This window comes from Mirounga leonina, unplaced genomic scaffold (genome assembly GCF_011800145.1).
Source record: "Mirounga leonina isolate KUSES-001 unplaced genomic scaffold, KU_Mleo_1.0 Mir_125, whole genome shotgun sequence".
Lineage (NCBI taxonomy): Eukaryota > Metazoa > Chordata > Mammalia > Carnivora > Phocidae > Mirounga > Mirounga leonina.
In genome coordinates this window covers 52,082,716-52,104,606 of record NW_023270305.1, presented here as the reverse complement: position 1 = coordinate 52,104,606, position 21,891 = coordinate 52,082,716, and the positions used below count along the sequence as shown (strand labels likewise).

Here is a 21,891-nt window from a genome sequence, read left to right as displayed (position 1 = left end):
AGCATAGCATTTATGTAAATGGAATCCCAAAGGGTAATGAAAGCATGAGGCAGGAGCTGTATCTGAAGAGATAATGGCTTCCAAAACTAATTTTTTAAAAACTCTAACCAGAATAATGAATCCCAAGCAAATACAAAAACAGAGACACATCAGAGTAAAATTGCTGAAATCCTAAGACCTAAGACAAAAAGAAAAACCTTAAGATCAGACGAATGAAGAAAAAACTTACCTTCAAAGAAGCAAAACTGAGGGCTGACTTCACAGAAGAAACAATTTAAACCAGGAAAAAAAAAAAAAAAAAAAAGAATGACTTAATGAAAGAAGCAATGGTAACTGCCAATCTGTAATTCAATACCCCATTTCAGGGTGTGCTTGTATGAAAATGCAAGCATTTCTCTTCATTTTAGAAGACAAGCAAATACTGGCAAAAAATCATCAACAGCAGAACCACACCAAAAGAAACGCTAAAAGAAAAATGATCCCAGAGGGGCGCCTGGGTGGCTCAGTCATTAAGCGTCTGCCTTCGGCTCAGGTCGTGATCCCAGGGTCCTGGGATCGAGCCCCACATCGGGCTCCCTGCTCTGCGGGAGGCCTGCTTCTCCCTCTCCCACTCACCCTGCTTGTGTTCCCTCTCTTGCTGTGTCTGTCAAATAAATAAATAAAATCTTAAAAAAAAAAAAAGAAAAATGATCCCAGATAAAAACCCAAAGATGACATAAAGAATGAAGAGCAACAAAAAGGATAAATCTGAGTATTAACTTTATAAATTAATAAGGTCTTAATTTTTAAAATCTAAGTAATTAAAACACACTACAACAGCAGTATAAAAAACAGGAGTGGGATAAATGAAATTAAAAGTATTCTATGGCCTGCTACTCAAAGTGTGTTCCAAGGACCGACAGCATCAGCAGCATCTCGAAGTTTGTTAGAATGAAGAATTTCAGGCAAATTCCAGACCCCTAGAGTTGGAATCTGCATTTTAAAGAAAATCTCCAGGTGACTCATATGTACATTAAATTTCCAGAGGCACTATTCTAAAGTCTGGAAAGTAGTAAAAGTACTACCACAGATTGCAGTGTGAGAAATTCACATAATTAAGAAAGGTTCTGATAAAGAGGCAAACATGATAAATAAGAACAAGATGAAGGATTCAGTTTCACTTTTGTTGGAATTTCAGATAGGAAGATACTTAAATAGAAATGTCTAGCACGAAATTAAGGATATTAGAATAATGCCTCAAAAACTGGTCAGGTTAGAAATATACTCAAAGTTATCTAAAAGATGATACAATCATGGTAGTAGATTGAATCCTTACTTCAATTTCTTAATAAAATACATAGCAAAAGACTAAACCTTGGGTAATCACACTTAAAGAATTAGAATAATATAAGCCAGAGTAAAGAAGAAGAAAATTTTAGGGGCACCTGGGTGGCTCAGTCGTTAAGCGCCTGCCTTCAGCTCAGGTCATGATCCCAGGGTCCTGGGATCGAGCCCCGCATTGGGCTCCCTGCTTGGCAGGAAGCCTGCTTCTCCCTCTCCCACTCCCCCTGCTTGTGTTCCCTCTCTCACTGTGTCTCTCTCTGTTAAATAAATAAAATCTTTAAAAAAAAAAAAAAAAAGAAGAAAATTTTAATATGCAGGCCAGCAGTTCTCCAACTTTTTGTTTTTAGGATTCCTTTACATGTTCAGAAACTGAAGACTTCAAAGAGCTTGTTTACACAGTTTCTTTCTTTCAGTATTTATTGTGTTATTTTATAAACAATAAATTCATTGCCTGTTTTCTGTTATTCAAAAATCAGTGGCATGAGTGACAAGTTTCTAAATTTTTTTTTTAACGGTTTTTTTTTTTTAAAGATTTTATTTATTCATTTGAGAGAGAGAATGGGAGAGAGAGCACGAGAGGGGGGAGGGTCAGAGGGAGAAGCAGACTCCCTGCTGAGCAGGGAGCCCGATGCGGGACTCGATCCCGGGACCCCAGGATCATGACCTGAGCCGAAGGCAGTCGCTTAACCAACTGAGCCACCCAGGTGCCCAGTTTCTAAATTTTTAAACATCTCTTTAGGGTTTGGCTTAATAGAAAACAGTTGGGGGGTGCCTGGGTGGCTCAGTCAGTTAAGCGTCTGCCTTCAGCTCAGGTCCTGATCCCAGGGTCCTGGGATCAAGCCCCACGTCGGGCTCCCTGCCCAGTGGGGAGCCTGCTTCTCTCTCTCTCTCTCTCCCTCTGTCCTCTGGCTTGCGCTCCCTCTATCCCAAATAAATAAAATCTTTTAAAAAAGAAAAAAAAAAAAAACAGTTGGATTCTCATTAACTGCTTCTGCCTTCTCTCTGTTGCCATATATTGTTTTTAGTGAAGTGTATGAAGTCCATCCTTAAAATATATGAATATGGAAATAGAAGTATTTTAATAGCTTTATCAGATAATTTTTGATATTCTTCTTTGATGTTACACCAAAACTCAGTGACTGTTAATTTCTTAAAGATTAAGTTGCAAAATGAAATCTAAAACCGTATCAGTACTCTTGTTACATTAAAATCCATTGATTGATCTCGCTCCCTGAATAGAATTTTAGCCCATAAATGTTTCTGTAACATCATGCAATGGTGTTTTCAAAAATACTGGATCACTAAATTATAGAGATCTTTCCAATGTTGACATATTTCATTACAGAGTATCAAAAAATTACATCATTAATATTCCCCTCAATCTCATCAAAACTCTATTGGGCAGCTGTCAAACTCACAGTGACAGGTACAATTTTTCCAAAATTTTAATTTTTTCTTGAAAGCTCAATTTTATCTCTGGCAACTAACACTGTCTTTTTTGAAGTGACATGCTTGCTTCATTCATTCCAGAAAATGTCTGCCAAATACCCAAATCTAGATAACCTTTGAGTCAATCATTCTTTCAAATAAAAATCGTTTTGTTTCATGAAAAGAGCAGCTTGTTCGGCTTAAAACTCAATCATATGATTGCACTTCCTTAAGACAACCATCTCACACTGCAGTATGTAGAAGAAACGCTTTACATGTACTTCTCATTTCATCACAGCATATAGGAAGAAACATACACAAGCACTGGGATTTAATAAAATTAATTATTATTGCTTCATCAAGGACATCACTTGCCAAACAGCAAGTGCTTGGCAGTGAAGATTAACTAACTACTTAGTCCCACTAATGTGGGAAGCAAAGGCAAAAGAAAAATTAAATTTCCTTACTACTTACAACCCACTGACAAGTCCTTGAAACAGGCAGAGTGACATTCCTTTCCTCTAGGAACACAGCTGCCTCCATGTTGACACTTTGCTAGGGGCAAAAGGCAATCGTAGCTTAACATTATCCCAACACCTCCCCCCTCTACGCACCCCCCCCCATCCTGTAAGTCTTCTTTAACATATAAAAACTCCTTTGGAAACTTCCTTTCTCTCTACCCCCACAAGATATATGTTGACAATCATCCCCCAAGCATATGACCCACCGATATATATCTATCTGAAGGGTCTCATGACTAAGATTTTATTAGACAATAATAAACGACCTTTTCCTAACAATAGCTAGCCCCCTCAAGGTCCTGGAAACCTTGCTTCCAAAATTCCTTAGAGACTTAATGCTGTCCCTAACTCCATCCGAACTTGAAAGCATATAATCAGTCACTCCTCCTGACCCCAGTACAGCTCTTTCTGCCCATGGGTCCTGTCTTCATGCTTTAATAAAACCACCTTTTTGCACCAAAGACATCTCAAGAATTCTTTCTTGGCCTTAGCTCCGAACGCCAACCATTTTCTACATCACCACAGCCTTAATTCCCGCAATGTGGCCAGCAGTTCTATCTACCTTGCCTCTGAGCTATCAGTAAAAATATCAACCAAAAGGCAAATAATGTCTTACCTCTCAGACCCCCTTTAAAGCCTCCTTGAGACCCTCAAGGATCCAGAGATCATACTCAGAACCACTGATGGAGCCAAATGAAGGTAAAGATTTAATAAAGGGGTATATGAAATAAAAGACATCCTGATTGAAAAGAGGGAAGTAAAACAGAATTGAGAGTTTATTACTTGGAGAAATAAATCCATGTATCTGTAGTTAACTGATTTTCAACAAAGGTACCAAGACCAGTCACTAGAGAATGTCTTTTCTACAACGGGTTACAACAACTGGACAACCTCATGCAAAAGAATGAGGCTGAACCTTTATCTCACACTATGTACAAAAAATATGACTCAAAATGGATCAAAGGACTAAATGTAAGAACCAAAACTATAAAATTCTTAGAAGAAAATAGGGTAAGTCTTTGTGACTTTGGATTTGACAATGGATTCTGGCAATGAATAGGACACCGAAGTACAAGCAACAAAAGAGATAAACTGAACATCATTATTAAAAATTTTTGTGCAGGGACATCTGAGTGGTTCAGTCAGTTAAATGTCTGCCTTAGGCTCAGGTCATGATCTCAGGGTCCTGGGATCAAGTCCGGCATCAGGCTCCCTGCTCAACGGGGAGCCTGCTTCTCCCTCTCCCGCTCCCCCTTCTCGTGCTCTCTTCTCTCTATCAAATAAATGAATAAAATCCATGGCGGGGGGAAACCCGTTTGTGCTTCATGGGCGCCTGACTGGCACAGTTGGTTGAGCAACTGACTCTTGATTTCAGCTCAGGTCCTGATCTCAGGGTTGCCCAATATCAGGCTCCACGCTTAGCGGGGAGTCTGCTCAAGATTCTCTCTCTCCCTCTTCCTCTGCCCCACCCCCTGCTTGCCCGCTCTCTCTCTAATAAATAAATCTTAACAAAAAAATTTGTGCTTCAAAAGACACTACTGAGAAACTGAAAAGATAATTCACAATATGGGAGAAAATATTTGCAAATCCTATCTAATAAGGGACTTATGTCTAGGATATATAAAGAACTCGTACAAATAAGTAATAAAAAGACAAGTAACAATTAAAAAGTGAGCAAAGGATCTGAATGGTTATTTCCCCAAAAATAAACAAAACTACAATGAGATACCACTTTATACCCACTAGGATGGCTAGGATAGTCAAATACCAAGTGTTTGCCTCCGTATTCCCATCCATAAAAAAAATCGCACCAAAAGAACAAATATTGGTCAAACAAACCAGTGCTGGTGAGGATGTGGAGAAACTGGAGCCCTTACACACTGCTGAAGGGAATAAAAAATGGTGCAGCACTATGGAAAACAATCTGGCAGTTTTTGAAAAAGTTAAATGCAGTTATTAGCTGACCTAATGATTCCACTCCTCGATACAGACCTGAGAAAAATGAAAACGTTAAGTCTACAGAAAAACTTTTTACACAAAGGTTCACAGAAGTATTACTCATAATATCAAAAAGAACCCAAATATCTATCAACTGATGAATGGATAAACAAAATGTGTTACAACCATACAATGGAATACTATTCAGCCATAAAAAGGAATGATCCAGCATGGATGAACCTTGAAAATGTGCAAAGTAAAAGAAGTCAATCACAAAAGACAATACACTATAATTCTATTTATATGAAATGTTCAAAATAGGCAAATACATAGAGAAAATAGATTGTTGCTTAAGGGTGGGAGGATGGAGGAATCAGGGTGACAGTTAAAGGGTATGGAGATTCTTTTTGAGGTGATGAAAGTATTCTAAAATTGACTGTGATGATGGCTGCATAATTGTGTGAATACAGTGAATTAAGATGTACAGCTGGGATGCCTGGATGGCTCAGTCAGTTAAGTGTCCAACTCTTGATTTCAGCTTGGGTCATGATCTCAGGGTCATGAGATCTAGCCCCACATCAAGCTCCATGCTCAGTGGGGGAGTCTGCTAGAGATTCTCCCTCTCTCCCTCTGCCCCCTCTACCCCACCCTCCCACCCCACTCGCACGCACACTCTTGCTCTCATGCTGTCTCTCTAAAATAAATAAACCTTTAAAAATAAATAAAAGGTGCCATTTCAAATCACTGGGAAAAAGAAAGATGCTAAGACCACTGAGTAACAGTTTGGAAAAGCTAATGTTAGATCCCACTTTGTAACTTAGACCAAAATAAATTCTAGACAGATTAAAGATTTAATAAATCCATTAAAGCTAGAAAAAAATTAATCAAATATCTTATCTCAGAGTCAGAAAAGCCTTTCTAAATAGACCACTCAATATTGTAACTCAGGAAACAAATATGTCCATACAAATAATGCAATAATCCTCAATATCCAAACTCTTGCAGAAACCAAAGAGTTTGAGATAGCAACTATATCCTTTTTCCCCTATTATATGGATTTTTTTAAAGATTTTATTTATTTTACAGAGAGATAGAGAGCACAAGTAGGCAGAGTGGCAGGCAGAGGGAGAATACCAAGCAGGGAGCCCATTGTGGGACTTGATTCCCAGACCCTGGGATCATGACCTGAGCTGAAGGCAGACGCTTAACCGACTGAGCCACCCACCCAGGTGCCCCTGGATTTTTTTTAAATAGAACATCTAATGCAAATAAACAAGCACTCTCAAATACCACTGATGGGGTATATATTAGTATAAACTTTCTAGGTTTTTAGCCATCAGAAGCCTTAAAATGTTTTTCCTTTAGACCTAGAACATGATCCAGATTTCTATACTCAAGGACATTTTCACTGCTTTTTGGTTTTGGGGGGAGGGGGTTAACTGGAAAACACTAGTTAAATATGTGTTATATTCAAAGACTAGAAGTAGGTTGCCATTAAATTTCATTCTTAGACATAAGGATATGAGAAAATGCCCATTTAAAAAAAGCAAACAGGGGGCGCCTGGGTGGCTCAGTTGGTTAAGCGACTGCCTTCGGCTCAGGTCATGATCCTGGAGTCCCGGGATCGAGTCCCGCATCGGGCTCCCTGCTCAGCAGGGAGTCTGCTTCTCCCTCTGACCCTCCCCCCTCTCATGCTCTCTGTCTTTCATTCTCTCTCTCTCAAATAAATAAATAAAATCTTTTAAAAAAAAATAAGTAAAAATTAAAAAAAAATAAAAAAGCAAACAGTACATATGAACTCATTTTTACATATTCATAGAAAATTAGCTGGAATGATACTATATACTAAAATATATACTAAAATTTTAACAAAGTGTTTATGAATGTTTTACTGATGTACGTCAGTATTTTTTTTTTTAAACTTCCCACGATGATCACATATATCACAACCATAAGCACCAAACAATTAAGTGAAACAGGGAAAGCACGGGTCATTGTGAAAATTATAGAAAAAAAAAAAAAAAAGAAAGAAATTAGAGAAAACCAGGAGGCCACTGGTGATCTGTGACAATATAGTTTTTCGGCAAAAGCAGAAGCCAGATTTCAGAAGCTTCAGGAGAACTTAAGACACTGGAGGAAAAAAGAGACAGCTTAAAAGAGTAAGGTCCTTGAGGAATATAAGAAAGTAAACCAGAGACAATTCTTTGTGAAGTTTCAAGAAAGTCATACTATGCTTACTATTCCTACAAAACTTTACTGAAATAACCATTTCTCCAAGTCTAATCAGTTAGAAAAAAGTTGCTCAAAGATCAACTAAAATTCTATCAAATTCCTATGAAGCCTTCTCCAATCTTACCAAAACCTGAACTCTTCCCACTGCACCTCAGGATTTTATGTTCTTATGGAATTTACCATTTTCCTTCTCTCTCTCTCTCTCTCTCTCTCTCTCACATACGAACAGTTTTTCTTACACTGGCACTTTGTTAAGTGTTTATATGTATTATCTTACTACCTTAATTACACTTGATAAGAGATTTTGTGAGGATTAAGTATCATCCTCATTTGAAGGCATTAAGAGGTTAAGGAACTTAACCAAAGCCAGAGATCTAATAAATGACAGGAATAGCATTTTAACTCAGGTCTAACAGATTCCAGACATCAATCTCTCAACTACCATCCTACTGCCTCATCTTTATTGGACTCCAACCTTCCTTAAGAGGAAATATACTTCTAAATTTATTTCTGTATCTACCACAGCGTCCAGCACAATGCTTCACACACGTTAAACGTTAATGTATTTTTTTATATATTGAGTAAACAGAGAGTGAAGGTAATAAAAAAAGAAAAAGTGAAGGTAAGACACACAAAATAATGTATTCAGTAAATAGAACATTAAGAAATCGTTTTCAAAAATAAAAAAGAAAGAAAGAAATGGTTTTCAGCTTGCCAATTTGGGCCCAGCAAAAAGGCTCCCACAAGAAGGGTACAGAGGAGGGCCATTCTGCCATCAACAAGAAAGTGACTACAGAACACACCATCAACATTCATAAGTGCATCCACGGCGTGGGCTTCAACAAGTGTGACTCCCGGGCACTCAAAGAGATCCAGAAGTTTGCAATGGAGATGAGAACTCCAGATGTGCACAGACACTAGGATCAACAAAGCTTTCGAGGCCAAAGTAATAAGGAACGTCCCATACCATATCCGTGTACAGATGTCCAGAAAACATGAAAATTCACCAAACAAACTCTATACAGTGGTTACCTATGTACAAGTCATCACTTTCAGGAATCTACAGACAGGTCAATGTGGATGAGACCTAATCCTTGATTTCAAGTTACAAAACCACAAAAAAAACGTATTAAGCTCTCAGTATAGCATAATGTACTAGATATCCATGTGTTTGCTGCCCAGAAACAATCTCACCTTCTTCATGGTCACAACATGCCAAATTTCCTTTTGGGAAATATTTTTTTTAGCTATGAGGTTTGGGTGGGATCAGCTTCGGGAATGGGTTAGGATTAGTTTAAGCCAACCAAAGTCCATCCACTCTGAGCTCTACTTCAGGAGTAAGTCCAATGACATGTAAGCCAATGATACATGAAATGCCATTTGCCATCGAGGTTTCAGAAAAGATTCTTTCTTTTCCTCTATGTAATATAAACATGATTTCCAAACAGTGTGGTATAAAGATGGTTAAGGAGCTATTTCTACTAACAAGAGAAGGGCGAAACTGAGGTCGAACCAAGGAAGCAGAGAAAGCAAGCCAAAAAGGAATGAAGTCTTGATAACATTCTGAACCCACAGATTAAGAGTAGACCACACCCAAACACAGCACACACCTGAACTGTGTAGTTACAACTTAGGGGGGGGAAAAAAATTCCTTATGTCCACCAAAGGAGCTGTTCTTTTCTTTCTGGTCCTTGCAACAGAGTCCTACCTGGTTCAAAAAGTAATTCCCAATCTTCCATTTTTAACCCATGGGTGTAAATATCAAGGGATACTCAGAAATTAAAAACACACACACCATGACAAAATTAGGGTTTTTTTCGTTTTTTATCAGTGGAGCACCTTTTTATGAGTGGAGGTGGTAAGAAGGATGTCACAAAAGGATTAGGATTGACAGTATATAAAATATCCAAGTGGATTCGGAAAGCAGGGAAAACCACCACATCCAGCCTACCCTTGACTTCCATTCCATTACCCAACTACAGTGATCTTAAGATTTTTCACACATTTTAACAAATAAGTATTGGGGCGCCTGGGCGGCTCAGTTGTTAAGTGTCTGCCTTCAGCTTAGCTCATATCCCAGGGTCCTGGGATAGAGCTCCACATCAGGCTCCCTGCTCCGCGGGAAGCCTGCTTCTCCCTCTCCCACGCCCCCTGCTTGTGTTCCCTCTCTCGCTGTGTCTCTGTCAGGTGAATAAACAAAATCTTAAAAAAAAAAAAGTACTGATCCTAGTATGTATAAGCACTATGAAACTTAGTTAATATGACAGATAGTTGCAACCAGAGAATTTACAGTCTTATAAAATGAAAAGACATAAAACAAGTAAACAAAAAGTAAATACCTAACTCTAAACTGTGGTAAGTGCTACGAAGGTAAAGAATCAGAACTATTTCAGGGGCACGTGGCTGGCTCAGTCAGAGGAGCATGAGACTCCTGATTTTGGTGTCATGAGTTCGAGCCCCACGTTGGGTGTGCAGATACTTAAATTAAAAAAAAAAAAAAGAACCAGAATACTTTAGATTGGATGTTCAAGAAAGGCCTCTGTGAAAAAGTAACATTTAGGTTGAGACTTGAAGGCATAGTAAGGTGGTGAATTCCAGGCATATATAAAGGCTCATCATGGCAGCAAATAACATCTGCGAGAGAAGCAAAGCAAGGGGATGAGGTTAGCAGTGGCTACATCACAAATTGTGGTAAACCATTTCACTGCCCTCATTACCAACAACTATTCCAAGCAGTTAAAGGCCCAATTCAATCTTCCACCTTCCTTGAAACCTTGCCTAATCCACTTAAACCAGAATTAATCTCTCCATAGTTCCTTTGTCAGTTTTTCATGAATTTTCCAACTTCTACAGTCAAGCTTCTCAAAAAAAAAAAAAAAAAAAAAAAAACCAACACCAAGTTTATTGATGAAAAGTATAAGGAGCAGAAGGAACTAAACTCTAATCCTACCTTTGCTACTTAATAACTATGTAGCCTTGGCCAAATCATTCCATCTCATGAGTTTTCTGAGGTTCAATGAACGTATGTGAAATTACACAATGTTCACAATAGCTTCAGAAGTATATTATCATCAGTGTGTCGTATACAATTCAACACAGTATTCTAACTGCACAAGTACTGCAATATCACCTCCTGTAATCTGCACACAGTATACTTGTAATACTTGAAGAGTTTCAGGTTGTGTTGGCTTTTGGAGCACCCATTAACTATTGTTAATGGTTGTCAAGCCTTTTTTTTTTTTTTTTTAAGATTTTTTATTTATTCACTTGAGAAAGAACGAGGAGGCGGAGAGGCTGAGGGAGAGAATAAGACTCCCCGCTGAGCAGGGAGCCCAACACAGGGCTTGATTCCAGGATCAGGAGATCATGACCTGAGCCCAAGGCAGAACCTGAACCATGTGAACCACCCAGGCGCAAACAGCTACACCCTGTTCTCCCCAAAAGAAACCTTACATAGAACCCCAATCTATAAAACAGATCAAAATGAGCTTTTCATTTTAAAAAAAGGGAAGAGGTTCTGAAGTCCCCTTCACTCCCTTGAAATAGGGACAATTCCATTCCAAGGAATAGTTTTTAAACCAGAGATCATTACTGAAAATCCTGAAGAGGAAAGAATTAAGGACAAGATCCTGTGGCTTGCCACGAGTCAACCCTCTAGAACAACAACAAAATACATTTCTTCTTTTCCGCCAGGATGGCATCAGATTCTATCACATTGATGTAATCAAAAAAGGTCATACCTATAGTAGTATTTCCATGTTTTACCATACTGGTTTCTAAAGCAAAGAAAAAAAAATGACATTTGTTTAAGTTACTTAGTGCCATGCCAGTTTTTTAATCATCATTTCACTCTCGGTATACTAAGTGATTATTCAGTAGTGGAAAGTTTTTCTTGTATTTCCCAAAATAAGGGGTTTAAAAAACCTTGCCAATTTCTGCTCTCCAGGAAACTTAGCTAAAGCTTCACAATTACACACACCATGGCTCTATCACCTTCACTGGATGCAATCTGCCCAGACTCGAGATTTTAACTCTTAACACCACTAACAAAACTCTCATTATTCCTCACCAATCTAGAGATTAGATCCCCCTTTTTTTTTTTTTTAAAGATTTTTATTTATTTATTTGACAAAGAGAGACACAGTGAGAGAGGGAACACAAGCAGGGGGAGTGGGAGAGAGAGAAGCAGGCTTCCCGCAGAGCAGGGAGCCCGATGCGGGGCTCCATCCCAGGACCCTGGGATCATGACCTGAGCCGAAGGCAGACGCTTAACGACTGAGCCACCCAGGCGCCCCTAGATTCCCTCTTAATATATGATTTATCCTACAGGTTTGGAGACTCCTCTTAGAAGGGAAAATAGAAACAAGGTACCATTAGAATAAAACAACCTTCTGCTGACCACCATTATGCCACTCTACCAAAGTGTGCCCACTATCCCCTTAATGATACTCTTTTCTTTGAACACAACTTCAAAATCCCTATTTGTCTTAGTGTTTTCTTAAATCCAAATTTATTCTGAGCAGCATTCTTATACTTCTACATTCATCATTGGTTACTGAGGCTTTCTCAGTAATCAGAAGAATATGGTTCATTAGTCTGGAAGCAAAATTCCCCAGAATAAATATTACCTATTTTCCTATTTTGTCTTATGGTGGTTTAGAACGAGCACATTGCTAAATTGCTAATGCACATTGCTAGAAGAGCCCCACAGACCTAGGAGTCAAACACTTTAAGACTATAAAGCCTATTTACTGATGCTCTATTGTTAAGTTTTAGCGTAACTGTCAAATTCCCTTCCAGACATGCTGTATGAGCTACTCAGTAATCTGACTTCACAGACCATATTCAAGGTAATATTCAGACAATAATACAAAGACTTACAAAAACCCAAATGCCCATCAAAAGAGGACTGGTTAAGTTACAGTAGGACCAAACAATGGAATACTACACTGAAGCCATTAAAAATTATAATGTCAGCACATATTAACATAAAAAGATACCTACATCTTAATAAAAATGATACAGAAATATAGAATAACATGTAATTAGCTTTTGGGGCGGCTGGGTGGCTCAGTCGGTTAAGCGACTGCCTTCAGCTCAGGTCATGATCCCAAGGATCAAGCCCCATGTCAGGCTCCCTGCTCAGCAGGAGTGTCTGTTTCTCCTTCTCCCTCTGCCTCCCCTCCCCCCACTGTTCATGCATGCGCACTCTCTCACTCTCTCTCAAAAAAATAAAATCTTAAAAAACAAACAAACATGTAATTAGCTTTTTACATAAAATAATGTGTATAAGGAAAGTTATATATAAGGAAAGCAAGAACGACTTACTTTATTAAAACATGGACAATTTCTTTGGTAAGCAGAGTTTCAGATTTTCCTAATTATCTTTATTATTTTCTATTCTATTTTTTTCGGGGGGGGGGGAGGCAGGTTTCTTTTCCAGAAACAACAAAGCTACTTGCATTCTTTTGAAAAACACTAAACATCCTGGTAGAGAAGTAATTAATGAAAGGCGTTAGGTTTTCTCCTGCCACCAAACACTACAGATGACACTTGCCCAACATGTTCCAAGAACTTATGCCAGATTATAATGAAGCACTCAGTTTCTGGCTGAAGTATGCTGTAGCTGATGACTGTACCATATACATTGCTTTTTATTACCTTATTCATGAATCACAAGGAATATGCTCCAATACAGGAAAGCTCATTAAGGCACATTACTTGAAACAAAACTCTTTTGCTTGAACATTAATTCAAATGTATGTATAGGGGAGACAGTGCCAAAGGAGCTCTAGCTTCGGTACTGGAAAGCCACCACAGTATTATCTTCTATCTGTTTATGGAGCTTCCATGTCAAAAGTTTCCACAAATTTGCCCCAATTCTCTTCTGCAAACAGCCGCCTCCACTTCCTCAATGTTTTTGCTCCCTCCCATCAGCTTCCCAAAGCACCCACTCTAGTTCAGCAGCTCACAGCTACCGGGCTCTTTGGTTCAAACATTCTGACAGGAGAAATCTGATTGACCAACAGCAGCCCCACCAATCCATCAGGTCAGGAGTCTATCTGGAATCCAATCAGCAATGGCTAGAGAAGTAGGTTCTTCCAAGGGATATAAGCAACCTAAGTTTTCTACAAGAGGTTAAGACCAAGGCAGGAAGAGAAATCAATCTTCAACCACAGTAAGGAAAGTGCAAGAGGAGGCCAGGTTTATACCACGTCAACTGTCAATGAACACACACACGTGGAGAATGTTTTTAACTTCTATGGGATTTGAGGGAAAAAAAATCTCATTAACAGGTGTTAATCACATTAAAAGGCAAAACGCCCAATTGCTTTCCTGGTATATACCAAGTCCTAAATAAAAGTAATTTAGTCAAAGTTCATGTTATGGACACAAAGCTCACCACCTATGTAGAAACAACTAATTTTTGCCTTTCTGCAATGCATATTAATTTAGAAAATACTTGCTTACGGCAGGTATTTTTTTATAAGCATATGCCTATTAATTCAGGAATAAGGTAATAAAAAGCAGTATATATGATACCTATAGCATACTTCTGCCAGAAACTCTCGTATCTACAACACTACTCATTAGGGGCACCTGACTGGCTCAGTCAGTGGAGCATGGACTCCTGATCTTGGGGTTGTGAGTTCAAGCCCCACATGGGGTGTTGAGCTTACTTTAAAAAATATAGGACAGGGCGCCTGGGTGGCTTAGTCGTTAAGCGTCTGCCTTCGGCTCAGGTCATGATCCCAGGATCCTGGGATCGAGTCCCACATCGGGCTCCCTGCTCGGCAGGAAGCCTGCTTCTCCCTCTCCCACTCCCCCTGCTTGTGTTCCTGCTCTCGCTATCTCTCTCTCTCTCTGTCAAATAAATAAATAAATAAAATCTATTAAAAAAATAATAAAAAAAGTAAAAAATATAGGTCATTACTGACTATAGGCCCAAGAATACTGATTTAACTAGGCAATCACATCCTTCCTCTACAAAAACCTTTCATTAACTAAAATGTTTACCTATTCTTTTTTTTTTTTAGATTTTATTTATTATTTAACAGAGAGACACAGCGGAAGAGGGAACACCATCAGAGGGAGTGGGAGAAGGAGAAGCAGGCTTCCCGTGAGCAAGGAGCCCGATGCGGCCTCGATCCCAACCTGAGGTGAAGGCAGACACTTAACAACTGAGCCACCCAGGTGCCCCCAAAATGTTTACCTGTTCTCTGTAAGGCACTATATTAGGGACTGGGAAAAGAAAACATGGCCCCTGACTCTAAGGAGTTCATCATCCAGCAAGGAAGGCTGATGTTAAATTTAAAAAAAAGAAAGAATAAGAAGGGCTAAAATGTAAGTACATATTCTAAACTAAAGGATACTAGTTATTTTAAGAGAGGCTGGGAAAAATTTAAGAAGGCCTCACCAAAAAAGTGAGATCTGAAACTAGGAAGAGGAGTTTGGGCCAAACTGTGCTATGATGTATGTCAGGCTAAGAAGTTAGTATTTTATTCTTCAAGCAATGAAGATCTATGACAGTTTAAGCAGATAATATGATAATCATATACTGTGTTTTAGACGGGCAACTCTGCAGAAGAAGCTGCACAATATAAAACATTTGTTCAAGACCTATAATTAAAAATACCCAAATGAAAAAGAAAACAAAAAAAACAGGGAAGGGGCGCCTAGCTGGCTCAGTCAGCAGAGCATCCAACTCTCGATCTCAGGGTCGTGAATTTGAGCCCCACACTGGGTATAGAGACCACATTAAAAAAAAGGGGGGGAGGAGGGCAGGAAAAAAATGTATGTGGTGAATATGACCAAGGGTTAGTAAGTGAACAACTCTTGTAAGGTAATTACACAAAACATTAAAACTTGAAAAGTAGAAAAAGAACACAGGCACTGTATTAAAAAATGCAAACAGCCAATAAAAGTACGAGTGTTCAAACTTACTAGTAACTGGCTATTACAATTTTCACCAAAATAACACTTTGTCAAGGATAACATTCAGTACAAGTGCCCACATTGTGCAGACAATAAAGAATGGAAATCAATATATCCTTTCTGAAGAGCAGGTAGACAATACAAACAAAAGTATGTTTATATTTTTGACACAGTGATAACTTCTAGAAATCTACCTAAAAAACAGTAATGTAATTAAAAGATTTATATACAGGATGCTCATTTGCAGCATTATTTATAACATAAGAACTGGAAACAAACATACAATAGGAAAATATTAAATCCTGCACAAAATGAAATACTATACAGACACAAAAAGTTATGTTTTCAAAAAAGGTTAATAAGGAACATGAGCAAACAAAACATTAGGTGAAACTAGAAACATTAAACATTAGGTGAAGCTAGATATTAAACTACATATATCTCATTCTTAAAAATGTAAATGTGTACCAAAAATATCTCAAAGCATCAACAGGAATCATCACTGGATGATTAGATTTACAGTTTTCAGTATCGCTACAATGAGAATATACAACCTTTATAATTAAGAAAAAATTAAAGTAAAAAAGAGAAAAGCGGCTCAACCCCTTTAGCTAGGGTCTGTCACACCTTGGTCAAGCCATTATTGGAAAGTTTCTTTCTCTTTCTGAAAATGTAAAAATTATTATTAATACACACTATCTACACATTAGAAATACTTTTAAATCAGATAAATACTATCATTAAACATACAAGAATGTTAACATGTTTCATGAATACAGTGCTAAAGCTCATTAACAGTTATCACTACAATGCAGATAACTTACATAATATACTGCATGTTGGTAGTGCTTTATGGTTACTAAGTTATACTATAAAAATATACGAACTGTAATCATGAATACTACTTCACATATTAATTGGTTAAGTGATACTTAACTAGATCACCAAGTAAAAATTCATAATTTGGGACTTTGTATTGTAAAATCAGATTTCCAACTTTAGGAATCACTTAGAATTTTAGAATTATAGGTCAACCAAAAAATACTGTTACTAATGAATTAATTAATTAGTGCCTATATACTTGTAATATCAAAAAAACCCTCTAGAAATGCATGGTTTATTAAAGGACTCATTGCTAACAATATTTAGATTCCATTCAGCTACTTAAGGACAACCGCTCTTAAATTCCTACTACAATTACAATGGCATTATGCCCGAAGTTGTGAAAATACATAAAAATATACTAATTTTTTATTCTGTCAAACAGTATACTCACAATAATGTCTTCCATTCAAACAGATCATCATAAAGTTTACACAGCATAGCGTAACTAGTAAGAGCATGGCCTTTTTAGCCTGACCTGAGATTAAGTCCTGTTTAAATCCTGGCTCCACCAAATATAGTCATGTGACTCTAAGCAAGTTATATAAACCCTAAATCTTGGTTCTCTTATCTGAAAAGGGTGACAGAGTACCTACCTCAAAGAGTTGATAAAGTACTCAACACAAACTGCTCATTAAAGTATTCTGCTTTAAAAATAATGCAAACAATTATTCTGCAAATACTGTTATCACAGTATCCTGAGTTCAAGCTTAGATAGGACTACTAACTAAGCAAGTGACAGGTGATCTTTACCTGGCAAACCACTTAGCCTTTCTGAGATTCAATTTCTTTACCTCTAAAACTTAGATACCAATACTTGCTCCTGCCCATCTTCAAGGATAATGAGGAGGGACAAATAAATAGTCTACTTTGTTTAAATGCTACATCTGGTAAACTGTAATTCACTAAACACACCCATAGAATAACATTTACATTTAAAGCCATTTCAGTCTTCTCTCAGAGAAATTTACTTTACTGAGGCAAATATGACTTCAATTTTTTTTTTTTTAAAGATTTTATTTATTCATTTGAGACACAGAGATACAGAGAGAGAGAGAGCATGAGCAGTGGGAGAGGCAGAGAGAGAGGGAGAAGCAGACTCCCCACTGAGCCAGGAGCCCGATGCGGGACTCGATCCCAGAACCCTGGGATCATGACCTGAGCTGAAGGCAGACACTTAACCATCTGAGCCACCCAGGCGCCCCAATAATGACTTCAATTTACTACTGAGATAGCTATGGTTATGGCCCAAAGCATAACTTCAGGCCTCCAACTTCTCAACACCCAGAAATGCTCTGGACTTAGTAAACTGGTTACAAAAATAGCTAGAAAAGCTGCAAATATACAAATTCAACAGAATAAACAAAGGAATATACACTTAAAATTATTTCCTAAACTGAATGCAAACCCACAAACTGATACTAGCCAAATTAACTCAATACATTCCTCAACTGAATGCAAACCCACAAACTGATAGTAAACAAATCAACTCAATACATTCCAAGCCTTTAAAATGTCCTTATTAAAAATAAAGCACTGAAAGGAAAAGAGAAACTTAAATGTTAGTATTGTTGAGATTGGTTATTCTAACACTAAAGCCAAACATTATTTTGAAATGTAATTTTAAGTTTTTGGCTATCTGTCAAGACTATTTAAAAAGGGGATGTGGGGGTTCTTATTATGGGGTTCTTAGCCTGGTTCCTTGGACAGGCTTCAACAGGTCCTTAGAACTGCAGGCAAGGGCGCCTGGGTGGCTCAGTTGGTTAAGCGACTGCCTTCGGCTCAGGTCATGATCCTGGAGTCCCGGGATCGAGTCCCGCATCGGGCTCCCTGCTCGGCAGGGAGTCTGCTTCTCCCTCTGACCCTCCTCCCTCTCATGCTCTCTGTCTCTCATTCTCTCTGTCTCAAATAAATAAATAAAATCTTTAAAAAAAAAAGAACTGCAGGCAAAACCGTGCCTGTATACCTGTATGTTTCCATGGTGAGAGTTCACAGCTTCAGATTCTCAGCAGGACTAGAAGTATAAATGGTAATATTAATTCTCTCATCAAAAACTGATGACAACAGCAGACTATTTACAATCTTTTGTGACCAACTTTTATTTTATTATTTTTTTTTATTTTTTATTTTAAAGATTTTTATTTATTTATTTGAGAGAGAGAATGAGAGACAGAGAGCACGAAAGGGAAGAGGGTCAGAGGGAGAAGCAGACCCCCCGCTGAGCAGGGAGCCTGATGTGGGACTCGATCCCGGGACTCCAGGATCATGACCTGAGCCGAAGGCAGTCGCTTAACCAACTGAGCCACCCAGGCGCCCCCAACTTTTATTTTAACGAAATTACGGTCTGCCAGATTTTTAAATAAATATTTGAAGTCCCTACCGTTACCAAACCCTCTTTGCATATCAGATAGAAAGTACTATCCGGGGCACCTGGGTGGCTCAGTCGTTAAGCATCTGCCTACGGCTCAGGTGATGATCCCAGGATCCTGGGATCGAGCCCCACACTGGGCTCCCTGCTCGGCAAGAAGCCTGCTTCTCCCTCTCCCATTCCCCCTGCTTGTGTTCCCTCTCTCGCTATCTCTCTCTGTCAAATAAATAAATAAATAAAATCTTAAAAAAAAAAAAATCTTTAAAAAAAAAAAAGTAGTACTATCCACATTATGTCTACCCTTTCACTGAAAGCACAAAATTTTTACATAACAATGGTGTGTCCAGGCCAGGCTTCTTTTAAGTTTCATCACTGTTGGTAAATTTGACAAGAAATAGGTTTTTGGTATTTTTTTTTTCTCTTGGTTAAACTCTCATGGGAGCTATGTTGAGAGATGAATTCTGAGCACATTATTTGGGGACTTAAAGTCTGAATTTCTGGATTCAGAGTCCAGAGTGCTAACCATTACGACATGGAACCCCGCATTAAACTCTGAATTTCTAATCAAGGATGAGCTGATGCTCATCTTCGCACAACCTCTGGGGGAATAAAAGTTTATACTTAATAGTTATTGTGAGCAAGATTTCAAGAAAGACCTATATAACCTACTTCAATTCAACAGGTTTTATCAAGTTCCAACCATCATGATTCTACCCAGTCGTGGATAAATGTTACTATAATGAGATAAAGTAAGACCCTCTGTTCTCAAGAAACTTAAGCCTCTTATGTTTAGAATACAAGAACTACAGAAAAGAAAAATGAAAACAATTTTCAGTCTACAGGGGAAAAAAATCAACTTGTAATAGTTTGGTATAACCTACCAATAAAATTGCTAAGTAATTAAAAAAAAAAAAAGGATGCATCATTGTGAGATTAATGTTTAGGAGGCAAATTTTTAAACTGAGCTTTAAAGGAAATATTAAGAAATTGTCCTAAGTATTTTGAGAGACCACCGGCTTATACAAATAGAAAATCCTTCTTATTTGTTCATTAAGACAGGTTTCTTAGAGGGTCTGCATGGCCAAATTTTGTGAACCTGGTTCCACTAACTGTATATAATTAAAGGTAATAAAAGTTAAATTCTACTTCAAGATTCTCTACATTTTTGTTTCCATAAATCCACTGCATTTTTGAGTGCTTCTAAACAAAGTTCTAGGGGTTTCCCAAAGAATTTTCAATAAGAACTTTCATCATCTTTTCAAAAGATTAAATAGAGATTAACAAACTTTAGTTTCTTTAGATACTCTGTTTAAAGGTAGTTCTTCTAGTTGAGTTTAAAATAACTTAAATCGCCAAAAAGTTATTAAAAGCAGTTTGTTCTTCTATTAGAGAGCAAAGATAGGCTTTTCCCAATTTAATAAAACCATAATCACACAACTTATATCTGATATAAAATAGTTTACTGAAGTAAGTACCAAGGGCTTTACCTACATAATCACCATATCATAAAACACCTGCACCAAAAGTTTCTCAAGATAAATACAAATAACCTTAAAATTCTAGGAAAATTTAGAATAACACAAACATTGGAAAGTCCAGTTTGAATAAGTGCAAAACCTGCTTCCACCTGTCAGAAAGTAAACACACAGTTCAAAGTAAACTAGAACCATTCCACTTTTATTATTGCCTTGGGTTATTTAAGTGAAATTCAAGCACGTAATCAAGTAAAATTCAAACACAAACAAGATGATACATTTTATAAACCCCCTGTCTTAAAGAATCGTATTAGAAAAGAGGTAGTCTGGAAGTTTTGGGAAATATCAGAACATAAATCCAAAACCCACATAAGCAGTTCGTAAATGAGCATTTTCTCAACAATCAAGTTTTTGTAATCTTTGATCTAATGCACCTCAACCAACTAGGCCTTTGGGCCCAGAAATAGAGAACTTGCAATACAGCTTGTTTCTTTAGGCTCAAATACTATCTTACAAGGGTCGGAAATAAAATAAAAGAATCTGGCCCCCAAAAAAAAAAAAAATCAGTGTACGCTCTTTAATAAAAGTATAGGAATAAGGCCTTTCATTCCAGGAGACAGGCCATGACTATCCCGGGATGATTATCTGTAGTACAGTGCTCTCCTTAGTAAAATTTACTGCTACAACGACGAATGGTACACTAAGAAGAAACACAATTAAAAAAAAAAAAATAGGTATTAAGGTTCCAATCATGACTATCACAGTTCATTTTCAGCTATTTCAGGGCTGGCAGAAAGGTCTAAAACACCCACACACCCCCAAGGGAGGGGAAAACCACCAACCTCCTCCCAGGGAGTTTAATGAAAATTAGCAGGTAAAAGAGGCCTCCTCAGCGGCACGATGAAAATCAAAGAGGGCGGCCGAAGGGTTCGGACTGCGGAGGAAAGCTTCGTCCTCGGACCCCACCTCCCTTCACCTTCCCGGCAGGACGAAGGAGGCGAAGGCTCATTAGCGCCTTCGCTAATTGACACCTGTAATGAGGAAACTTTCCGAGAGGTGAGACCGCCCAGGCGCGGCCTGGCCGGAGCTCCGGAGCGGCCCCCTCTCGGGCGCCCAGGTAACCGGGCCGGGCTGGGCCCGAGGCGCCGCGGCGGCCGCGCCACCGCGCACCTTCCCGGGGCGCTAGGCCCGCACGCCGCCCGGCTCGGCCGTCGCCTCCCGCAGGCCGCGGCAGCCCGGGGAGCCGCGCGGGGCCCCCAAACTGTGCACCCCCACAGGCCGCCGCCGCGGCTACTTACTTTCATTTAACACCTCCACCAGGTCTGCGCAGTTCTCGCACATCGTTCGGCCGCCGCCCCCCCCCCTCCCCCGCTTCGGATCGCACTGACTGATCCCGACCGGCGGGGGGGAGGGGAGAGAGGCGGAGGAGGGGGCCGGCCGGCCGGCGGGGCGGGGAGGCAACGAGGGCGGGCGGCGGCGGGGACGGGGCGGAGAGCAGGAGTATGGGGGAGGGGGCCGGCGGTCCCCGGAGCGGGCGGGGGAGAGGAGGGGGGCGAGGGGAGGTGCGCAGGCCGGAGGGGCGCGGAGGCGCGGGCTGCGGGGAAGGGGGGGAAGGACGGGGGGAGGGGAGAGGGAGGGAGGGAGGGGGCGGGTGGGGAGAGAAGCAGCAGAGTCACTTCACCGACCAGACGCCGCGGCCACCGCTGACGCCGCCGCCATTTTACTAGAGCGTTCGGGCTGCGCTCGGCTCTTTCCGCCCGAGCGAGGGAGCCGACGAGAAACGCCTCGC

At 39.3% G+C, this 21,891-nt stretch overlaps 1 protein-coding gene across 3 annotated transcripts in view; it reads right to left on the bottom strand.

The window, feature by feature from the left end:
* Positions 1–21,566, bottom strand: part of USP34 (ubiquitin specific peptidase 34) — a 262,229-nt gene extending 240,663 nt beyond the window's left edge. For 2 of the 3 annotated variants that reach the window (XM_035001473.1, XM_035001474.1), the window contains exon 1: positions 21,401–21,564. In XM_035001473.1, coding sequence (XP_034857364.1) covers positions 21,401–21,443 — 43 coding nt within the window. In that variant the 5' untranslated portion in view covers positions 21,444–21,564. Of the gene's footprint in view, positions 1–21,400 lie in introns of all 3 variants that reach the window. The other variant, XM_035001475.1, reaches the window with a different exon arrangement.
* Positions 21,567–21,891: the final 325 nt, after the last annotated feature.